We start from the raw sequence: 19745 nt of genomic DNA, 5'->3' as shown, positions 1-19745 counted from the left end.
TACTATGGTGAATCCACCCGCTTCCAAGTCGAAATCCAACCCTCTGGTTTATACTCCCTTTCTTCAGCCTCCCACGAGCACCATCTGGTCTGCATACGGCTGTGCTGCCGTGGAACGAGACTGGGAATCCTACTCTCACCCGTGACTTTCACCAACGCCGCGCCCTGCTCCCCTCCCCGGTCTTTCGTTCCTCACCCCCGCACCGACGCTTGCACAGCACAACTCCCACCTCTGTCGCGGTAACGTACTGACATGTCTTCGCAGGATCTCCGCGTCGGAAACAAGTACCGCATCGGTCGGAAGATCGGTAGCGGGAGTTTCGGAGACATCTACCTCGGAACCAACATCATCTCCGGGGAAGAGATTGCCATCAAGCTCGAGTCCGTCAAGGCGAAGCACCCGCAGCTCGAATATGAGGCCCGCGTCTACAAGTCGCTCGCCGGTGGGGTCGGCATCCCCTTTGTCCGCTGGTTTGGGACCGAGTGCGACTACAACGCCATGGTTCTCGATCTCCTCGGACCCAGCCTGGAGGATCTCTTCAACTTCTGCAACCGCAAGTTCTCGCTCAAGACGGTCCTCCTCCTCGCCGACCAGTTGATCTCCCGCATCGAGTACATCCACGCCAAGTCCTTCATTCACCGTGACATCAAGCCCGACAACTTCTTGATGGGCATCGGCAAGCGCGGCAACCAGGTCAACGTCATTGATTTCGGTCTGGCCAAGAAGTACCGTGACCCCAAGACGCACTTCCACATCCCCTACCGGGAGAACAAGAACTTGACGGGTACCGCCCGTTACGCGTCCATCAACACCCACTTGGGTGTCGGTACGTAGTCCCCGGATCCGCTCTGCCGTGCTGTACTGACTTCTCCCCAGAGCAGTCCCGCCGTGATGACATGGAGTCGCTCGGATACGTGATGCTCTACTTCTGCCGTGGTTCCCTCCCGTGGCAGGGCCTGAAGGCTGCTACCAAGAAGCAGAAGTACGACCGCATCATGGAGAAGAAGATGACCACCCCCACCGAGGTTCTCTGCCGCGGCTTCCCCAACGAGTTTGCCATCTACCTCAACTACACCCGCTCCCTCCGCTTCGACGACAAGCCCGACTACTCGTACCTCCGAAAGATCTTCCGTGATCTCTTCGTGCGGGAGGGTTTCCAGTACGACTACGTCTTCGATTGGACCGTGTACAAGTACCAGAAGAACGCCCAGGCCATTGCCCAGGCCGCCGGTCAGCAGCCCGCACAGGACGAGGACGAGAAGCCCGGACGCACCCGCAACAACGTCGCCAATGCCGCCGGCCAAACCGCCCAGCACGCCTCCAGTGCGTCCAAGCCGGGCGCCATCTCCGGAACCCGCCGCAAGGTTATGGAGCGCGGTGCCAGCGGGGCGGGTGTAGACACCCCGGACACCAACAGAGCCGTCGGTGGAAGCGATAGGATGTGAGTGACTTGCTAGACCCGGTTCCTTGTAAGGGAATTTTCCTCTTCGCGTTTAGTGTGCTTCGATGACGCTGGCCGCGAGGAGAATGAATGCTGACGGGATGGCTGACGCTATAGTCTCCGAAAATAGGCTTCGTTCTGCCTCGAAAGGTGCGGCTACTGGTCCTGGATACGCGTCGGGGGGCTTCGGGGTGAAGCGGGAGGACCGGAGCAGACCGCGGGAATGGGGTGAAGGCTATTGATTGATTCTCTGGCGCGATTCTTCTTGATCGGGCTCTTTCGACGCTCGATCTTGGAATCGTGGCCGTCTCGTCTTGCTCCGCCACCTTACTTGCCGGCCCGGCCTGACTCTCTCTCGCGGAGACCGTTGCGACTGGCTTGATATCACCCCTCATCTCTTTTCCGGATTGCTTTTTTTCGTTACGATTCTTCGATTTTACGGATTACACGATGGCTCGAGCAACTACGGCATCCGCATGGCACCTCACGGCGAGTGAGACCTGTCGGCGATGTCATGGCAATCGAACGGCACGCCCGATGCCACCCCATCCCAACTTCGGAACAACCATGCAACGCTAGGCGCATCGATGAGATCACACCCGTGCACGAACATTGTCCTTGCTGGGTACAGAATCGGTCACGAAGCAGGCAAGAACATGATCACATAAGCTCGTTTGTACGGTCCGGTAGCAGATACTCCACGCGCCGGAAGCATTCAGAGCAGATCCTCTGTTTACTCCTGAGATATGTTTTGGGCATCACGATTTCTTTTTTCCTTGTCTGTTTTTCTTTCTTTTTGTTGTCCCTGGGGAGAGGGAACGTCCGGGGGAGACGATGATGGGGGGCGAGGTGGAAACTGTCGGGGATGTCACGAATGGGAGGAGCGGTACGACTTGCTCACTGGCACAAGCCCCATATCGTCATACAACTGGCAGTGGCACACCCAGGGGTTGAAAATGGAGAGTAGCTACTGGGGAGGCTGTTTCTTTTTCTTGCATGTTTCTCTTTCGCTCTTCCCTCGCGCTGGGATGTGGGGAAGGTCTCGGGGAGGAGATGGTACGTCCACAGGCGAGGGGAAGAGCGCTCGCATTCGCATTCGCATTAATGACGTTCACAGCCGCGTATGATGTATGTAGTTGGTGAGAGGTTTCGGCCGCTTGCTTTACGGCATGCTACGTAGGCTTGGACCCCACGCTCGCTGGTTTAGTCAATTTGAACATGGCAACCCAAAATATTTGTATGCTGGTGGTGATGTGACTAATTGGTTCTGGTAGTTCTAACTGTCATGGGGCAAGTGGATGAGTTTGAAAGGCTATGTGTTCTGTCGGTGCTGATGGTGTTTGGTGTTTGTGAGTTAACCAGTGAGTGATGGAAGCGAGAGCCGGCCAGCATCTTCTCTCTCTCTCTCTCTCTCTAGCTCCCTCTCCCTCTCCCTCTCCCTCTCTCTCTCTCTCTCTCTCTCTCTCTCTCTCTCTCTCTCTCTCTCTCTCTCTCTCTCTCTCTCTCTCTCTCTCTCTCTCTCTCTCTCTCTCCCTCTCCCTCTCCTGATTCACACACAACACACACTACTAGTAAGAAGGAAAAGAAAAGAAAAGCAAGGTTCAGAGACCGGGCTGCGTTGTTAATTGGTAGGTTGATTGATTGTTTGTTTGTTTGTTTGTTTGTGGGCGGGTGTATGTATGGGCGGGTGTATGTGTATGTGTTGATGGATTCCATGTCGGCTTCTGGAGTGGTTTTGGCTTGGTTTGGGCTTGGGTTGGTTTGGTTGTGTGTGTATGTGGGGTGGTGAGGTTGGGGTTGTGTATGTATGTATGGGGGGTGGAGGGTGGGGGGTGGAAGGAAGGAACTTGGTGGAGGTGGTGGGTGGTGAGGAAGGAGGAATAAGGAGTAAGGCTAGATGTTCTCAAGAGTGACTAAAAGTGAAGGAAGGGTAAGTACCTAAATAAAGGGTGAAGAGGTGTAAGTCAGTAAGCCTGATAAGAAAAGTAGAAAGAAAGGGGAAAGAAAGCATGACATGACATGACATGATCAGCGAGGGGCTGGGAAGTGAGGTAGGTAGGTAGGTAAGTGAGGTAGGTTGTTCATAAGGGTCGCTGTGTATATTATGTGTGTGTGTGGACTTGTATAGCGATCGTGGTTGGTTGGTTGGAATTGGGATTGGGATTGGGATTGGGATTGGGATGAGAGGGAATGAGAGGGAGAGGAGGGGGCGGGGGGGGGGGCGGGGGGGGGGGGGTTGGGGAGGAGGAGAAGAAGAAGAAGGAGGAGGAAGAGAAGGAGGAGGAGAAGCGGACCGGCGCGGTAGCCGCACTCAACTGGGCTCTAAGTAGCAGGCTGGCATAAGCATAAGCATGAACACAAGCATGAGCACAAGCACAAGCATCTAGTAGGTGTAGCAGAAGCAGAAGCAGAAGCAGAAGTAAAAGCAAAAAAATAGGCATAAGCAAAACCAAACACGCAGAAGGTAATTATGGTAAGTAACCGTGAGCGAAATTCAAGTTTTAAACGCAGAGAAAATTTTAAAAAAAATTAAAAAATGACAAAATGAAAAAATTGAAAAAATTGAAAAAATTGAAAAAATTGAAAAAATTGAAAAAATTGAAAAAATTGAAAAAATTGAAAAAATTGAAAAAATTGAAAAATTGAAAAATTGAAAAATTGAAAAATTGAAAAATTGAAAAATTGAAAAATTGAAAAATTGAAAAATTGAAAAATTGAAAAGCTGAATCAACCGCATAGGCATACGCATAAGACAAGACAGACACGCGCGGCTTTGAAACCTCCCCCTTCTAACTCTAACTCTAACTCCGCGCTGCGTAGACCTACCTATACGTAGAGAGATCTTGATATCTTTTTTTTTTTTTTTTTGAGTTGCTTGCCAGTTTGCTAGTTAGTTAGTTAGTTAGTTAGCGGGTTAGTTTGCCCTTACAGCAGAAAGTAAGTAGGTAAGCATCTCACCCCGTCAGACCTCACGCACAGCAACCGCTCTGCTTTCACCGCTCTGCTTTCTGCTTTCGCCGCCTAGCGCAGCGATTGAATGACTAACCACACATACATACAGATCAACTATCAAAGAATCGCTCGTGCAGAAATTTACGTACTCTTTCTAGGAAGGAAGCTAGGAAGCTAGGAAGGAAGCTAGAAAGGAGGGAGGGAGGGAAGCGAAACTGGGCCTCTCCTCTTTTTTTTTTTTTTTTGTTTTTAGGATGCTACGGAGATCTCGTCTGCGTGCGTGCGTGTGTGTGTGTGTGTGTGTGTGTGTGTGTTTGAGGGCAGGGTAGGGCGAAGATGCGTGCCAGCAGAGGTTAGGTTACCTTAGGTTAGGTTAGGTTGTGGGAGTGGGAGTGGGAGTGGGAGTGGGAATGGGAGTGAGTGAGTGAGTCCTGAGCTGGGTTAGGGGGGTTTTTTTCTCACTTGCCTTGCTCCGCTTGGTTCGCGTGTACATAGACGTCGCTGGATTTAAGCCGCTGGAAGGATCGCACACGAATACCTCTTTCTCTTGTACAGTAGGTTTAGGAATGCTTTTTATGGTCGGTTCTGGCTTGGTATGGTTGGGGATGGGAGAGGATAGGTAGGTGGAGATGTAGGTTGGCTGAGTAGCTAGGTAGATAGGGGAGGTGAATGTGCCAAGAGATTAGCCGAGGTTCAAAGAAAACAAAGGCTTGGTGGAACGTAGGAGGAAGGGGTCTAGCATGGCTGGGAGATTTGCGAGATGGGTTTGTGAATGCTTAGATGGAGTTTCGGGGATTCATTGTGGAGAGTGGTTGTCTTGGTTGGTGTACTTATTGTGCTGGAAGATGTTGGTTTGTAAACTGTCATGGTGGTGGAATGTCAGATGGGATAAGATAGACTTGATCAAGTTGGTAGTTCTGCCTTGGAGCTATCAGTTGAGATTGAAATCTCGATTCGGCGGCGAATATCGGAAAGTATTCTCCAGTGAGGCCTAGCTCCTCAGAGGTCCAGCTGCTCAAGGTCTAGCTCCTTACAGTATATGTCCGGCCGATAACAATTTCCTGCCTCGCCGTGCTGATCTCTCCAGCCTCTGTTTCTCGCGGTAACGTTACAAAAACATCACCACATCAAGAAGTACATCACGAAGTAGGAGATGCTCTTAGTGACCCGACTTCACTTCGTCAGGTTATGCAAAGAGCGTGCCTGAGCTTGGGATGCAGAGGGAGAGAGATACTATCTGCAGCAACTGTGCGCTGTGCGCATGAAGGACGACGAGATCGCCGGGCAGAGCTTCTTGCTCAGAGAGGGAGCGTGTCTGCATCAAAGATGTGGAGAGAGAGATATTACTTGTAGCAACTATGCGCATAAAGGACGACGATTGCCGCGCAAAGGTTCTTGCTTAAAGAAAGAGCGTATCTGCATCAAAGATGTGGAGAGAGAGATATTACCCGCAGCAACTGTGCGCATAAAGGACGACGATCGCCGCGCAAAAGGCAAAGATTCTTACTTTGGAAAGGAGTTGCCCGGGTTCAAGGAGAAGGTCGTCACGTACCAGGACACCGCGCTGGAGGCTCTCGCGAAGCCAAGTGGACAGGGCCACTATCTGTATACCTAAGGACTTTATAAATGATCGGCCCGTCTTCTTTCTGAGTCACTCTAGCTTAGACTTCCTGCGACCCTTTCTATCTATCCGTGCTGAGACGCTATTAAGGAAAGATGATGCTGCCTTGCGTACGTAGCTACTTTCACTGTGACCGAACGGAGGAAACGTATTAGATGCTAGAATAGCATACTTTATAAAACTCTCAATCTCTTTGCAACCAGATGTATTCCTTCGTCTTGAAACTGTGATATAGGCCCTAGTCTTCCTGCAGACGCTTTCTATCCACCCGTGCTGAGACGCTATCAGGGAAAGATGATGCTGCCTTGCGTACGTAGCTACTTTCACTGTGACCGAACGGAGGAAAGGTATTAGATGCTAGAATAGCATACCTTACAAAACTCCCAATATCTTTGCAACCCGATGTATTCCCCCTTCTTGAAACTGTGACATGGGCCCTCGTCTCAAAGGCTACTCGCTCCTTAAGCGTCTTGCTCCCAAAGATTAGGCAGTCTGGACATAGAAGAGTACGGGCCGTTTCCCACCCCTTTCGTCTGGTGTAATCCACGTTAAAGAATATCGACACGCTCCTCCGTCCCTCCATGATCATGGCCTTATCCCATGTTCTTGCTGCCCGGTCTGCAAGTTGCATCCTACCCTACTTCTCGGTACGCGGCTTAAATCTTTAACAGGACCTGTCCCTGGCGTCCTGAGGAGCAACTGCGGATCATTGCTGAACTGATGGAATGCTCGTAGAGAGCCTGTATGGTATTCAAGTATTCGAAACCGTCGACTGATTGTGCCAAGAGATTGTCCCATGGGATTCTATTCAGATTATTATCGAGAAAGGATAAGTGAACTAGTCGTATTCGTTTCCGAGCAAGGGTCCACCAAGGAAACGGCCGGATAGGGATACGAGACTCTGGCTAGGAAGAAAAGCTATTGAAATGCTTCTTTATCCAAATTGTTTGGTGTAGGGTCTACAAAGGTCAACAGGCGGCTAGTGAACTCGAATGAAGATTTCGCCGAATACTTAATAACCGCCCTTCTTTTTACTGCAAAACCTCTGAAGCTATTCTCTAGAAATCATAGCACCTCTAGCAGGGGTCTTCGAGCTTTCCTTTGGCACAAAGTCTTCGACGCTCAAGAGCTTTCGATATCATCACAGAAAGATGTCTTCGCCTTCCTCTCCTCGATAAGCACCCCCGTCAAGAAATGCACACCAAAGGACTCCCCACTCGATAAACTATCTGCCGCTGGCATTAGAAACCTGCCCACCCGTCGAGCTAACAGAACACTCGACTACTCGACGGAGAAGATGTGTGCTACTGACGTCGACGCCCCCCTCTCCAAGACTGAAGGTCCATCGAACCCCTCTACCAGTGTCGAGCCTTTTGCACGTAACCTTACTTCTTTCTGGACATCAAGCCTCTTGATGTTTGCCTATCCAGCCTCATTCATCACTCTCCAAGTCACAGTTGCCCGTCTCAACGCTCAGCTTACTTAAAGAGCTTGAGATCAAGTATAGGGAGCCGACTGCCGAGGTGACCAAGCGCGGCGAACCGTCGTGGATAAACAGGCTCTTCTCAAGTCTTCTTTCCGACCGGATCGCATGCGAGATATCTTCCAACCCCTCCCTTCCCCCCCCCCAGGCTTCATCCAGGCCGAGAACCGAGCCTTCAAAAGCTAAGCTCGATCGAGAAGGCTCGTGAGATGTTTTGCTTGTTTGGCATCGACGCCAGCGGCCACTCGAGAAGCGGATGATGGGCGGAAGGAAGTAGCACGAGATGAGACAAGAGTTCCAAGCCAGAAGGAACTGTCTTCTCGCGGCAAGTTAGGGCTGGCTACGCGCAGGACCTCAGCCGCTGAGCCTAGCGGACCCATCTTCTTCTGGCTTCATACCGAGAACGCACTCGAGTGCTTGGAATGCGGCTCCTCGGTATAGCGACGGTAACTAACGCGCGCAGACGGCCCCTAGAGATCGCTCAAGGCCTAGCAGCTCATGGACAACGGCAGTCCATCGCCTAACCCTCCTCGTTCCATCGGTATTCGAGTCGGCAGGATTGATTCGGGCGTGTGTGTACTGTACCCAGCCTCACCACCACTCTGCAACCCCCATGGTTCGTCCCAGCCATGGCCTCCCGAGTCCAAAAACAGTTCCACATCTGGAAAGTCGTCTCCATAGTCTAGATCGTGGATACGTCTTGCACAATGATAGTACATAAAGTGAAAGCCATTTACAGATTCTTCAACCATGTATTCATTCGTGCTTCAAGGCTTACCTATTCACTTGACAATGGCCTGGGTAATTCTATGCGATCCTGGTTATCGTAGCCAGAGTGGCTGGTAGTGAAATGAGCGATGATCTATCGCAAAGGGAGATGTGATTCTGAATTATCGTGCGCTTTCGGAAGTCCGGTATAGTGCAAGCTGTAAAGGTGAACAATATGAACAATGTTAGCTCGTTGGTGGTATACTCAGAAATTTATCATGTTCCTTCCAAGTAAAGCGCCGCTCTGTCTACTTACATCAAAACCAGCGACTTACACGAGTTGAGAAAATACGACTTCATCTCTTCCTCTTTTCGATATCGATACCAAGCAAGCTTCCTCATACAATAGTCACGTCTTGAGCGAGCATCAGTCCACATGTCGTCCACTTCCTCCAGCACAGACAGTTCGGCTACGATCACCACGCCCCGAATGCCCAACTTCGAATCCAGCCCCCTCCTCATCATCGGCCAGGAGTCATCCACCACGAGCAAGGCCTCGGCGGAAAGCAACAACATGCCCGCCGGCCCCGAGTCCAGCCTAGCCAAAGCGATGCAAGTCATCAGCAAGCTCACGGCCAGCCTCGCCGACCGCGACGCCACGATCGCCCGCCTTCAGGCCGCAGTGGCGTCCCTGAAGGCCGAGAACAACGTGTGGGTGGTGCTGTCCATGAAGCAGTACCTGTCTACCCTCGTGGCAAGGAAGAAGCTCAGCGCGGCGCAGGCCCACGCGCTCGGTCAGCTGATGGCGGCCCGTTGGAGGGGGAAGAGCGGGTGGGATCAGGCGGATCTTGCGTTCTTGGAGCGGAGCGTAGAGAGCTGTGTTGTTGATGCTGCTGCCGGTAAGTTCGTTCGTCTGGGGTATCGAGGGGGCGAGTGTGTACCTGTACCTGTGCCTGTATCTGTCTGTAGCTGCCGAGCTTACTACTACTGCTGACTAACTACTGCCCGAGTAGCTCGCGAGGAAGGGCAGGTAGCTGGTGCTCGTCCGACACGGAAGACTCGGAGGCGTTGGTCATGGTAACTGGGCTTTCGGTGGTGGTCGGTTTCCGGGTTGTTATAGCTAGTTTCATGGTTGTGATCAACAGCCTCTTTCTTTTCCCGAGGGGAACTGGGATAGGAGATGCCTAGATCTTTAGCAATATGGGTGGATCAAACAATGGATTCTCTACTTACAAAAGCCCTGTGTCCCAGGCAAGCTCTTGGGTGCTGCTTATTGAATCCGCTGTCTAGGATAGCACACAAGACGCTCGCTTATAAGTCAAGTTGATGCTGGGATAGAAGCGAGGTTGAGCAATAGAGTCTTGCTAGCTAGCTAGAGGGCTTTTGCGTGCGTGTATATATCGGATATGTCTATAGATTAGTCGAGAGACACGATGATGTGATGCCGGTACTCCCAAATAGTCCCAAAGTAGTCCGTCCAGTAGATAGATAGAAAGGATCAAGCATCTTGAACATAGGATGATGTAAATCTCCAACTCTGATTATGTTCGTGAGCGTATTGCACACCTTGAGAAACTTATTATAGACAGTGGCCGGAAGTGAAAAAGTTAAGTTTGTCCCCCGTACGTGAACCGACTACCTGCCCTACCGGGTCTTAGTAGGTGCTCTTAGCATCAATAGCACTATGACGTGATGGCCCCGCGGTCCTTATACTTTTGTTCACCGACCACCGACCGACCTGGCACCATAAAGAAGGAAGGAGCGGGTGGGTATCAACGGCGCTAGTGAGACTAGGATCAAGGCAGCTAGATCTCCCTACCGACAACCTCTTTCTCCGACGTCTTCTCTTCCGACGTCTTCTCCCTCCCGCACCCTTCGATCCTCAAATTTCCTTTTTTCTCGACGACAACAAGAACAACAACTCGAGCTTCACGGAATCATCCATAGGTAAGAGTGACCATTCCAACCTTCTGGGAGCACTTCATTGACGATTCCAGGCCTCGAAGCAGCCAGCTGACCTTTTCAACTCATTGACCCGTCCAGTTTTCGACCTTTCCAAGCAGCGGGGTGAGGGTTTCAGTTGAGGAGGCGTTGAAGTGAAAGTTCCACGCCTCTTCGCCTTTCTCTCTGATCTACATCTTCCTTGGAGGTTGTTATCTTCTTCTCCCGTCTATATCTGTATCATCACCTCTCTTCTGTCTCATCACCGCAGCCTAATTTCACCGCGCACGCTCGGCATCATGCTCGAGAGGCAACGATGCTGGGGCCCCAGTGTCCTTGACTCTACAAGTCGTCGCAAGGTTGAATGCTTTCACCACTCTACTCACACGTTCTCTCCTATTATCTCGAATCTTTAGAAATTTCTCAAAATCCTCAAATGTGCTGCCAATCTAACATGTACTGTCATATATTGTTCAGTCCTCAACCTCGTTCTTGTCGCGAAACGAGCGACAGCCATGGAGCTCCAATCCGTCCACAGGGCAGCCGATTCAATCCCGGTTGCCAACTTCGTGAAGGAGACCAGGCCCACCTTCCTAGGCCTATTCCCCGGATGGCGAAAACACAAGTCTCTTATTGTGACGATCAGGTCACTCCAAGATGATCGAGTGAAGCTTCTCCCTGCGGAGGTAGCCTCCCTAATGTACACGGTCTCACATTCAGCTGCTAACTTTCGTGCAGCGCTCCGCTCAGAACCCTTCTGATACCATGTCTATCCTCATGATGCAAAGCAGCAATCTGCGTGAGGAGATCGAAGATTTTCGAACAAAATGTCGCCGACAGGTCAAGAAGCTCGCCCACGTCATCGATGAGGCTCTGGAAACAATCAAGGACCTGAAACATTCCAAGGAGGAAGCTCAACGCATCACTCATGAATCTCAGGCTCTTGTGGTGCTTAATGGTGGAATGATCCCTCCCCCAAACATACTCTATGACTGGGAGAAAGATTCGATAGAGGAGGGGGTCAGTCCCGATTACTATGCAGTAATGAAGACTGCCGAATGGGAGATTGCGGATGCCGAGGAGCAACTCAACTACCATTCTGTCATCGACCAGCTCCTACAAGACAGCATGCTTAAATTCGCTGCTGCGGCCAGAATGCAGGGAGGCGAGTACCGAGAATGGGTTGAGGGATGCCAATTTTCCGGAGAGAATCTCGTCCGATGCCATGAGCGATTGATGGAGTGGATGTTCAAGAAATTTAAGCAAGCCATCTCTGAGGAAGACCACGCCAGACTGGGTCTACCACTGGGAAACGGGAAGGTCTATTCGGAGTCGGATGACAGCGGATTCCCGGCCCCAGGGGAGCCGAGCTCGATCAAAGTCAGCTCCGAGTCTCCCGTCCGCAGAGCAAAAGGAAAAGATGACAAGAGCCACACCCGTCCCGAAGTTCCTTCCGAGTCTGTATTCGATGCCACTCAAGCTGTCGACCACTTCGGATCTCGCAATAGATACCCTGCAGCCAGTATCCAGCCCGAGTCTTGCACTCTATGCAAGAAGCACAAGGCAAAGTGCGAAAACTTCTACCCAGAAACTGGCAGGAATGTGTGCACCCACTGCGGTCAGAAGGGTCATCGTGTTGAGAGATGCTGGTTGCTGAAGCCGGAGTTGAAGGCAGAATACCTAGACAAGGAGAAGACCACTATTTGCCACATCTGTGCTCAGATTGGCCACTAGAAGCGTTCCTGCCCTAAACTCTCATTGCCGTCCGGCAGAGCACCTCTTAGGTTCGCCTAGGATTTCAACCTGAGGCTGAGTTTTTGATATTCTGCGACACGGCAGGGATGGTTGAGGATAGAGCATTGCAATTAAGGACACATGTGTTTTCTGTATTCTATGGGTGCTTCGGCGGATTTTTACGTTGGCTCCCAGAGTCGGAGAGTCGGAGAAGATATAAGTTCCAAACCAGCGCGGCATAGACCAGATTCAAGAAATGGCGAGTAAATCATCTCGCTCCAGAGTAACGTTACTTATGAATAGTTCGTGTAGCGGGATGTACCTGTCTTGTTTGTAATAAAAGACGAAAGTTCCGCAGCTTCATGTGCTTCATGGATTTACTTGTGTCTCCAACATGCCAGCGAATCCTAGCGACATGGCACTTTTCCGATTTGCGTCGAGAACGGTCTTCCTACGACAGCCCCAAACTGGGCCTGCTGCGGACCATATGCAGCTTTGAGCAAGCACTTATAAGAGAAAGTACGGCAATTGGAAGCCATAACAGTCTTCGACGAGCAGAGAAGTTTGTTTGAGAGGGGCCGATGCTTTTTATGAGTATCGTCTGAGACTATTGCTGGTTGGAGACTATACTACGTTGACGACCGGGTTTGCTATCCGGCTGTGTCTTACTGCAGGGACCAGCTACCTCTAACCGTGGAGGGTTGGTTCTGTACTTACACGACCTGTTCCCGAAGCGCTTGAAGGGAGGCCAGCACGAACCACATGTGTAGATGCTATCTGTGTTGGCATCTGCTGATCCTGTGCCACGATCTGCTCCTCGGTGTTGTAGGCAGGTCTTAGATCTGCCTGTATTCTCCTGTGGTCCCTGAATATGTTGACTGCCGTCAACAAGCCTACGGAAAATCGGAGTCTCGCTCTTCTGCTGGTGTGGGTGGTCTTCCACTGCCAGGCGTACCGTCTGCTGGCCTCCGCTCTCTCCATCTAGCCCACCAACTCCCGGAGCCAGAGGCCTCTTCACCAAACAGCCCTCATATGAGATCGTCCAACAGACACTCAATCATTCCAACCCTCAACCATCACCGCAACCTAATACCCACCTCCAAACAACTAACCCTCCGGACCCTACTCTTCCCCTCCCCATCCTCTGCATCCTCGTCTCCCTCACCGTCTCCCCGCGCCACAACATCATCCACAGCACCCACGCTCCCCGTCCCGACCCTGACCACAACATCGCTCTGCCTACCCCAGTACGCCGCCATCCTAACCACCTTCTCAATCGCCCTCCCCGTCCCCTTGATCAGCACCTCCTCCCCTCTCTTCCCTCGCGCGCTCCCTCCGCCCACTCCATTCTGTATGCCCTTCAGCAACTCTCTCGGTCCGTCGTTGATGGACAGCGGACCGGACGCGCGCGACTCGATTTCAGAGAGGTAGGCGCGCACACGCTTCACGGTGCTGATGAAGGGCGTCGAGGCCGAGACGTAGATAATCTTTGGGGTTTGAGAGGATGCCCGGACGGAGGCGACGGGGGCGTGTAGGAGGGGGCGTTTTTGGATTTTTTGGTCTGGTGGGAGGCGGTTAGTTCGGGGGTGGGTGAGACGGGGGGAGGATAGGGGAGGTACTTGAGGGGAGCTTGGGGAGTTTAGGATGGTGCTGCTTTGCTGGGTTTGGTTTCGTGCTGGTGGGTGCTTTGTTGGAAGCTTCTTTTGCCATTTTCTTTGGAGGGGCTTTTGTGACGGGAATTGAGGGCTCTGTAGGGGTATGTAGAGCCGTGAATTGCGAGAGGAAGTCGCGTCGGTGTGTCTCCAAGTTCGTCGAATAGTGGAGCGGTGTGCAGTGGCAGAATCGGAGCTTGCCTGCGCCTGAGCTTCATCCATTCCATGCCCTACCTACTCACAACCTCTACTTCAAAGTACCAGTACCGGAATGTCGACAGCGGTCTGGCCTGCTCTCCCTGCCGCGGAGTTGAAAATCGAGGAGGATGCTTCCACCGCATGTGTCCCCCTCCATCCATCACTTCTGCCATCGTCCCCCTCTCCAGCCTCGTCCTTGAGCTGCCAGAGCTAATGTTTATGTAGGCCCGCGAACTCTCCTGGCTCCTGGAGTCCTTGCAGGAGAAATTGTGCGAGCTGAAGAGCGGACTGGAGGAATGCTATGCGCTGCTGGCGCCTATCGAGCCGGGCTCTACGCTGGTGATGAGTAGTGCCCGCACTGAGAATGTCAAGGGCCATGTTACGAGGGTTGGGGATGGGGTCGTGAGGGGGGTGTGTATTACCGCTTCCTCCAGTATTCCTTATGAAGCTGCTATTCGATGCATCTTCCATTGTTCATCAAAACTTCAGACGTGGATCCAGGGCTCTCGAACTTCGAACATGGGCTAACATGCAGAAACACAGTCTCTCCAACTCCGCCTCAAAACCCTCCCAGCCCTCAGCCTCTCCCTCCTCCCCACCAACCCTCTCCCCTTGCCCACCCTCTCCCACCTCCGTACCCTCCTCAACCAGTCCCTGGACTGCATCGACATCACCCGCTGGACCGGCGACCGCCACTCGGCGCAGTTCATCTCCTCGCAGCTCCGCCTCCTCCACTCCATCATCCGCGAAGCGCTCGCCTTGTTAAAACCCGCTGTGCAGGAAGCCCCCGATCCTAGCTACGGCACGCAGATTCCCACTTCCGCCTCCACATCCGCTACAGGCGGTCTAGAATGGAGCCACTCCCCTACATCCGCAGAACACTTCTCCCCGGCGCTCCCACCGAACCTAAGTCTGACTCTGATACCTTCGAGCACATCGCTACTGCTCACAATCCGGGTGCTGGAACCAGCGGTAGAAATGAGCAAATTGGGGAGTAGGTTCGTGTATGCGATTGGGGCTCAGCGACGCCTGGAGCACGATGAGATGGAAGGCGTGTACATGTGGAAGGGCGAGGAGGTTCGGGTGAAGGAGAAGGTCTGCGTGGAGAGTAGTGCGGATCCGTGCCTGCTTAGTCTGGGCGCCAAACTAGGTGCGCTGGAGAGGGGCGTACTTGCTGCGAGGGGGTGTCTAGGGGGTGTGATGGGGGAGGTGGTTGAGGACTGAGGAGGAGCGAGGCGGAAGAGCTGGATGGGAAGAGAGATTTGAAGGTGCTGGAAGCATTACGTGCTCAGCAGGAATTTTTGGAGAGTGGAAGTTCGATAAAGTATGCGTGCTTGCAGCAGCTGGTTAGCAGAACCTGTTTGTTGCTCTGCCTGAATTTTGGAATGTTGTTAAACGGGGTGGATATAGGTAGGTAGGCATTCTTCCACGTCCAGCCCTCTTGTGCCGATCTACCTATTATAGCATGCTGATATCGGTATCGATGTATTTGTGTTGTTTTGCCAATCGGATAGGTCTTTCTTTTTTTTATCAGTCCTCGGGATCCGATTCGGAACCATGGCGTGCGTGTGCTTTCTGTCTGAACTATTGATGTAGATTTTTCGTTCTAGGGAATTTCGGGAATTTTAATATGGGTGACTCGAGTATGTCCCGTGTATACCCATACCTATTTCTAGACGTCGTGTGGTATTTCAAGTAAGTAGAGTCAATTCAATAGCCAACTCTATTGATCTTTTTGATTCACGGACTGTACCATTCGTTAGATACCTGCAGAGGGGTTGTTCTTCAAGAAAAAGACGAAGCAGCGAATACCAATCAGAGGTTAATTGAGCTCTTGTCGTTCGGTAAGTACCTACCTACTGCAATCATTTCCTGCCTGAGCATATCGCATCATTTCAAGTCGACGTAACAATTGCTTTCCAGCGTGCACGTTCTTTCCCTGTTTATGTACTTTTAATAAGACTGCTCCTCTTCTTACTCTACTTTCATCACTATCACCTAGGTCGGGTACTTAATTCTTTGCTGCTATCATACCCTTCCACGCTACTACACAGTTACCATCTCCTTTCATGAAGATAATCCCAACGCTCTCAAACAACCACCAGCATCCCCTCCGCGAGCCAACCTCTCAAATCCATCTCTCGTAACACACTATCCATAACCAACCCCTTTTTGCAAGGCAAAAACCCAGGCAAAACGGATATCCGTCAATGAAGAACCTGCTACCATATTCTCGCAGCCAGGTACAGAGAAAACTATTTACGGCACTATTCGCAACTTTCTCGCTCCCGTTTTCCCCATGGATCAAATATGTACCTAGTAGGTAGGTGAATACCTACCTAGCCAAACTAGATCGCCCTCCCAGCGAGGAAATCAGATCAAGAATACCAGGAAGCTACCGTACCTACCTAGCTTCAGCTTTTACTTCACTGGAATATTTACCGGGTTCACATCCACCTGTGAGATATCAGTCTCATCTTATAAGAATGGCGCTCCTATCTTCTTTGCTTTGGGGCTTGGCGCCATATCAACGCGCATCGAGAAGAGACGAGACGAAGGAGTACACAGATATGATTGATATCCATCCGTCCCTTTTCGTTCTCTTTTCATTCTCTTTCCGCATCGCGGATAGCAGGAATGTTACATCGCCATTTATCTCTTCACTCCATCTGCCGGCATTGCATCAGCTTCTGATATTGATATGATAAGCGTGCTTTTCGATAATCCAAAAGCACGGTCACGATTCTACAGATTTTTTTTTTTTCACGGTCGGTACCTTTTCGTCTTCTGTTATGGTTAGGTACCGATTGTTATGTTCCATTGCTGCTATCATCATCATCTTCATCATCTTCACTCCAGTTATCATCCCCACCAAAACCTCCTATCACCGTCATCTACCCTGAATTCAATTCAATTCAATTGGAAGAAAGGATCTCCGATCTCTAGCGCTAGCTCCGTAAAACTATATTTTTTCAATAATAATCCGGTACCTAAGGCGACCGACGCGTACACCTGGAAGTAAGCATTTTCCAAAACGGGGATAATAACAAACCCACGCCTCGGAATTGCTTGTAGAACTTACACCTACCTAGCCACACAGCCTTGAGCTTTCCCTCCTTTCGTTTTGAATCCCCTTTCCTTTTTTATAAAATTTTTTTTTTTTAATCATAATAACAATATCATTCCATGAATATTCTCCATCCTCAAAGCCGGCAGAATAGCATCGCGCTCTATCAAAGATTAAGCACCCGATCCTCAGGTACCTACCTCCCTCGTACTTCTCCTCAGCTACCTACCTAGGTAGCAGGTATCTCTATACCACTGCCATTCCCATTCCCGCGTCTCAACGCCTTAAGTGAATATTCTTGCCTACCTATTTCTCTAAGATCCTTCAAGAGTTTTTTTTTTTCTAAAGCATTTTTTTTTTTAGAAACAGATTTCTTTCGGTAGCTTTTCTAGTCAATCATATCGATTGCCTATCCGAGACTTTCCTACCTACGAAAGGCTACGTCTACTTACGTCTATTAACAAATATTCTGTTCAGGACCTTTTAAAGCCCGAAAGAAAGCATTTGAAAATGATGGAATTTATTTCCCCAGTTTTGACCTCTTTTCATCGTGATTTCATCCACTTTATTTTCTCTCATCTTGCTCAGCTTCTCCTTAAAAAGGTTATGCTCCCTGGTATCGTATATTGCCTTGGAATAAATTCCAGGTGTAGCTTACAAAATCGTCTCCCTAAGTCCAGCCTTCCATTCGCCGTGCTCAACCATACCTAATGCCATATGCCCCCGCTCAACCCTTTCCCTGTCCCAAATCCTCATGCATATTCTGCTAGTAAACCGCTCAGGCAACCGGACTCCAGGGCATCGGAACCAGCACTCGGCTCTTCATAGTCTGAATCAGCGGCACAGTCTTGTGCACCGTGTCTCCCCACCCCTCAACCCCCCAGCTCTGCTCTCTCCTCACTTTCCTCTCTTCCAGGTCGGCAAACTGCCACAGATGATGCACCGTGTTCAGCTCTCCAATCTGCACAAACCACGCACCAACTCCCTCCATGACCTCCCGTCTGGCCTTCAGTCCACGTCGCCAGTGCGTCTCCCATTCGAGCAGGCCGCCGGGCTTGAGAGTGTAGGATCGGAGTTCAAAGACGCCGCCGAGGGTGCGGGGCGCGGTGGTGGGCCAGAAGGAGAATTCTTGCATGAGGGAGGTCTTCTTGGATGTGATGAGAGACTTGAGCTTCTGGTTGAAGGCGGGGAAGTCGGGGTGGTTGGCAATGGAGTGAAGGGAGTCGTGGTAACCGTTGTAGCGCTGGTATTCCCAGATGTGGACTGAAGGGATCCTTCATTAGCATGTTGATTTCCTGCTGCAAGAGGGAAACGTAGTAAGGTGAGTAGGCGTTCGGATATCAGGACCTACCAAATGTATCACAATCGCCCACCTCGGTCCTCCAGCTGCCGACCAGGTGCACCTTGTTCTCCTCCATGCCGGCCATCTTCGGGTACCACTCGCCCACCAGCTTCACATACTCATCGACCTTGTCCGGCTTGACCTCGTGGAAGACGATACTATGCACGTACTTGCCCCGCGACAGCACCTGACTGAAACTGTGCTCAATCTCGCGGTCCATCTCGCGTCCCTCCTTCGTGCCATAGATCAGCGTGCCCAGCGGTCCACGTTTGGCGGCGTCGTCTTCTTTGGCACCTGTAGCGCAAGCTGCTTGTGAGCCTGTGTATCTTTCCCTCTCCTGCCAGCGGGGAGGGGCAGGGGGAAAGGAAGCAGAGACTGACCACTGGACTCCTTCATCTTGTTCATCTCGGCCATCTTCTCGCGGAATTGCTTCTGCTTTGCGTCGAAGGAGGCGGCACCTTGGGAATTGATGTCGGCGAGGGCGGGTGCACGACATAACGGGGTGGAGGTAGTAAAAGCTCTCTTGACGGAGCCATTGATGGCAGGGCTTTTGGTGATGCGCCGGGCGAACATGTTGGCGGATGGGTGTTGGGTGTTGGGGGGGTGGCGGGTTGTTGAGTAGGATGTGAGGGGAAGGGAGGAGAGGGAGGGAAAAGTGGAAGTTGTGAGGAGAGGAGGAGGAGAATCAAGCAAGATCCTATCCTTTGGACCGGTTTATACGCGAGAGCTAAACTTGAGCTTCACTGACGTAACGAGCTGATTCGGTTCCCTTGGTCCGTTCCGCCCGTCTCCCGTCGCGCGTGTCGGGTATGAATCGTGAGTGATGAGTGTGAATTGTGAGTTGTGATTGTGAGAGAGGGTGAGTGGGCGACGACGAGCTTCCCCTCTGTTCCCCTCAGTACCTACGACCTCTATGTAATGCCTACGACTTACTGCTTACTACCTGTGGATCTATTCCTCTTCTGGCGTCCCGTCGTGCAGCGCTGTCGCATTCCCACCAGTCGAGCTCGAGATCACCTGATCACCGCCCTAGCTAGTGTACGGTACGCAATAGATGCGGCTCTGCGGATGCAACAGCTTCCTAGGAGCACTGCCCAGCTCAATCCTCTGCCTAACCTCAACTCCCTCCTCGAACCTCCCACCTCCCATCACCACAACACACACATATACTCGCACACATTCCAAGATGCCTCCCCTCCTTGGCAAGAAGTTCCCCGTGCCTGTCGGTATGTCCAATTGATAAATTCCGGCCCCTGGCGGTGGACGAAAGAATGGAACGGGGATCACGTACGCTGACGGAAAGATTTGCAGCGAAAACCATGTTCCCGTTCTACGCTGCCGGTATGCTCTTCTTACGCTCTACCCTCTCCTCTCCTCTCCTCTCCCTTCTTCTGCACATCGGGGATATTTATGCATACATACATAAATGCGTACGCCGGATGCGCAATTGGACGACAGACACGCTCGCCATGATAAATGGAAAGGGTGGATCAGCAGGCTGCGAATGGAAATACTGCTTGCACATGAAGCATTAGGAACTGGGCGCCACCAGAGACGGAACACCAATCAATAAATAAAAAACCCCCCAGCTGACCGCAATCCAGGC

At 51.4% G+C, this 19745-nt stretch overlaps 6 protein-coding genes across 6 annotated transcripts; 4 read left to right on the top strand and 2 right to left on the bottom strand.

Annotated features, from left to right (window-relative positions):
• Positions 1 to 4: 4 nt before the first annotated feature.
• On the top strand, positions 5 to 1683 carry L3040_005903 (uncharacterized protein; the record flags this gene model as incomplete). Its single annotated transcript, XM_007297678.2, has 4 exons — positions 5 to 7; positions 265 to 826; positions 877 to 1441; positions 1572 to 1683. The coding sequence occupies 4 exons, from the start codon at positions 5 to 7 to the stop codon at positions 1681 to 1683; spliced, it is 1242 nt and encodes a 413-aa protein (XP_007297740.2).
• A 6958-nt stretch (positions 1684 to 8641) lies between these two features.
• Positions 8642 to 9393, top strand: L3040_005902 (uncharacterized protein; the record flags this gene model as incomplete). The annotated part of the gene is made up of 2 exons (XM_066155702.1): positions 8642 to 9108; positions 9219 to 9393. The coding sequence occupies 2 exons, from the start codon at positions 8642 to 8644 to the stop codon at positions 9391 to 9393; spliced, it is 642 nt and encodes a 213-aa protein (XP_066011225.1).
• Positions 9394 to 10661: 1268 nt separating this feature from the next.
• Positions 10662 to 11880, top strand: L3040_005901 (uncharacterized protein; the record flags this gene model as incomplete). The annotated part of the gene is made up of 2 exons (XM_007297681.1): positions 10662 to 10832; positions 10885 to 11880. The coding sequence occupies 2 exons, from the start codon at positions 10662 to 10664 to the stop codon at positions 11878 to 11880; spliced, it is 1167 nt and encodes a 388-aa protein (XP_007297743.1).
• A 687-nt stretch (positions 11881 to 12567) lies between these two features.
• On the bottom strand, positions 12568 to 13590 carry L3040_005900 (uncharacterized protein; the record flags this gene model as incomplete). Its single annotated transcript, XM_066155699.1, has 3 exons — positions 12568 to 12726; positions 12993 to 13441; positions 13500 to 13590. The coding sequence occupies 3 exons, from the start codon at positions 13588 to 13590 to the stop codon at positions 12568 to 12570; spliced, it is 699 nt and encodes a 232-aa protein (XP_066011224.1).
• Positions 13591 to 13803: 213 nt separating this feature from the next.
• On the top strand, positions 13804 to 14954 carry L3040_005899 (uncharacterized protein; the record flags this gene model as incomplete). The annotated part of the gene is made up of 3 exons (XM_066155693.1): positions 13804 to 13869; positions 13956 to 14141; positions 14274 to 14954. 3 exons carry the CDS (start codon positions 13804 to 13806, stop codon positions 14952 to 14954), a joined length of 933 nt encoding a protein of 310 aa, XP_066011223.1.
• Positions 14955 to 17575: 2621 nt separating this feature from the next.
• L3040_005898 (uncharacterized protein) lies at positions 17576 to 18712 on the bottom strand (the record flags this gene model as incomplete). Its single annotated transcript, XM_066155686.1, has 3 exons — positions 17576 to 18060; positions 18149 to 18433; positions 18520 to 18712. The coding sequence occupies 3 exons, from the start codon at positions 18710 to 18712 to the stop codon at positions 17576 to 17578; spliced, it is 963 nt and encodes a 320-aa protein (XP_066011222.1).
• Between the last annotated feature and the right edge of the window lie 1033 nt (positions 18713 to 19745).

Source organism: Drepanopeziza brunnea (genome assembly GCF_022702325.1).
Source record: "Drepanopeziza brunnea f. sp. 'multigermtubi' strain 214-2 chromosome Unknown ctg10, whole genome shotgun sequence".
In the NCBI taxonomy this organism is placed as follows: domain Eukaryota; kingdom Fungi; phylum Ascomycota; class Leotiomycetes; order Helotiales; family Drepanopezizaceae; genus Drepanopeziza; species Drepanopeziza brunnea.
This window is presented reverse-complemented; position numbering and strand designations above follow the sequence as displayed.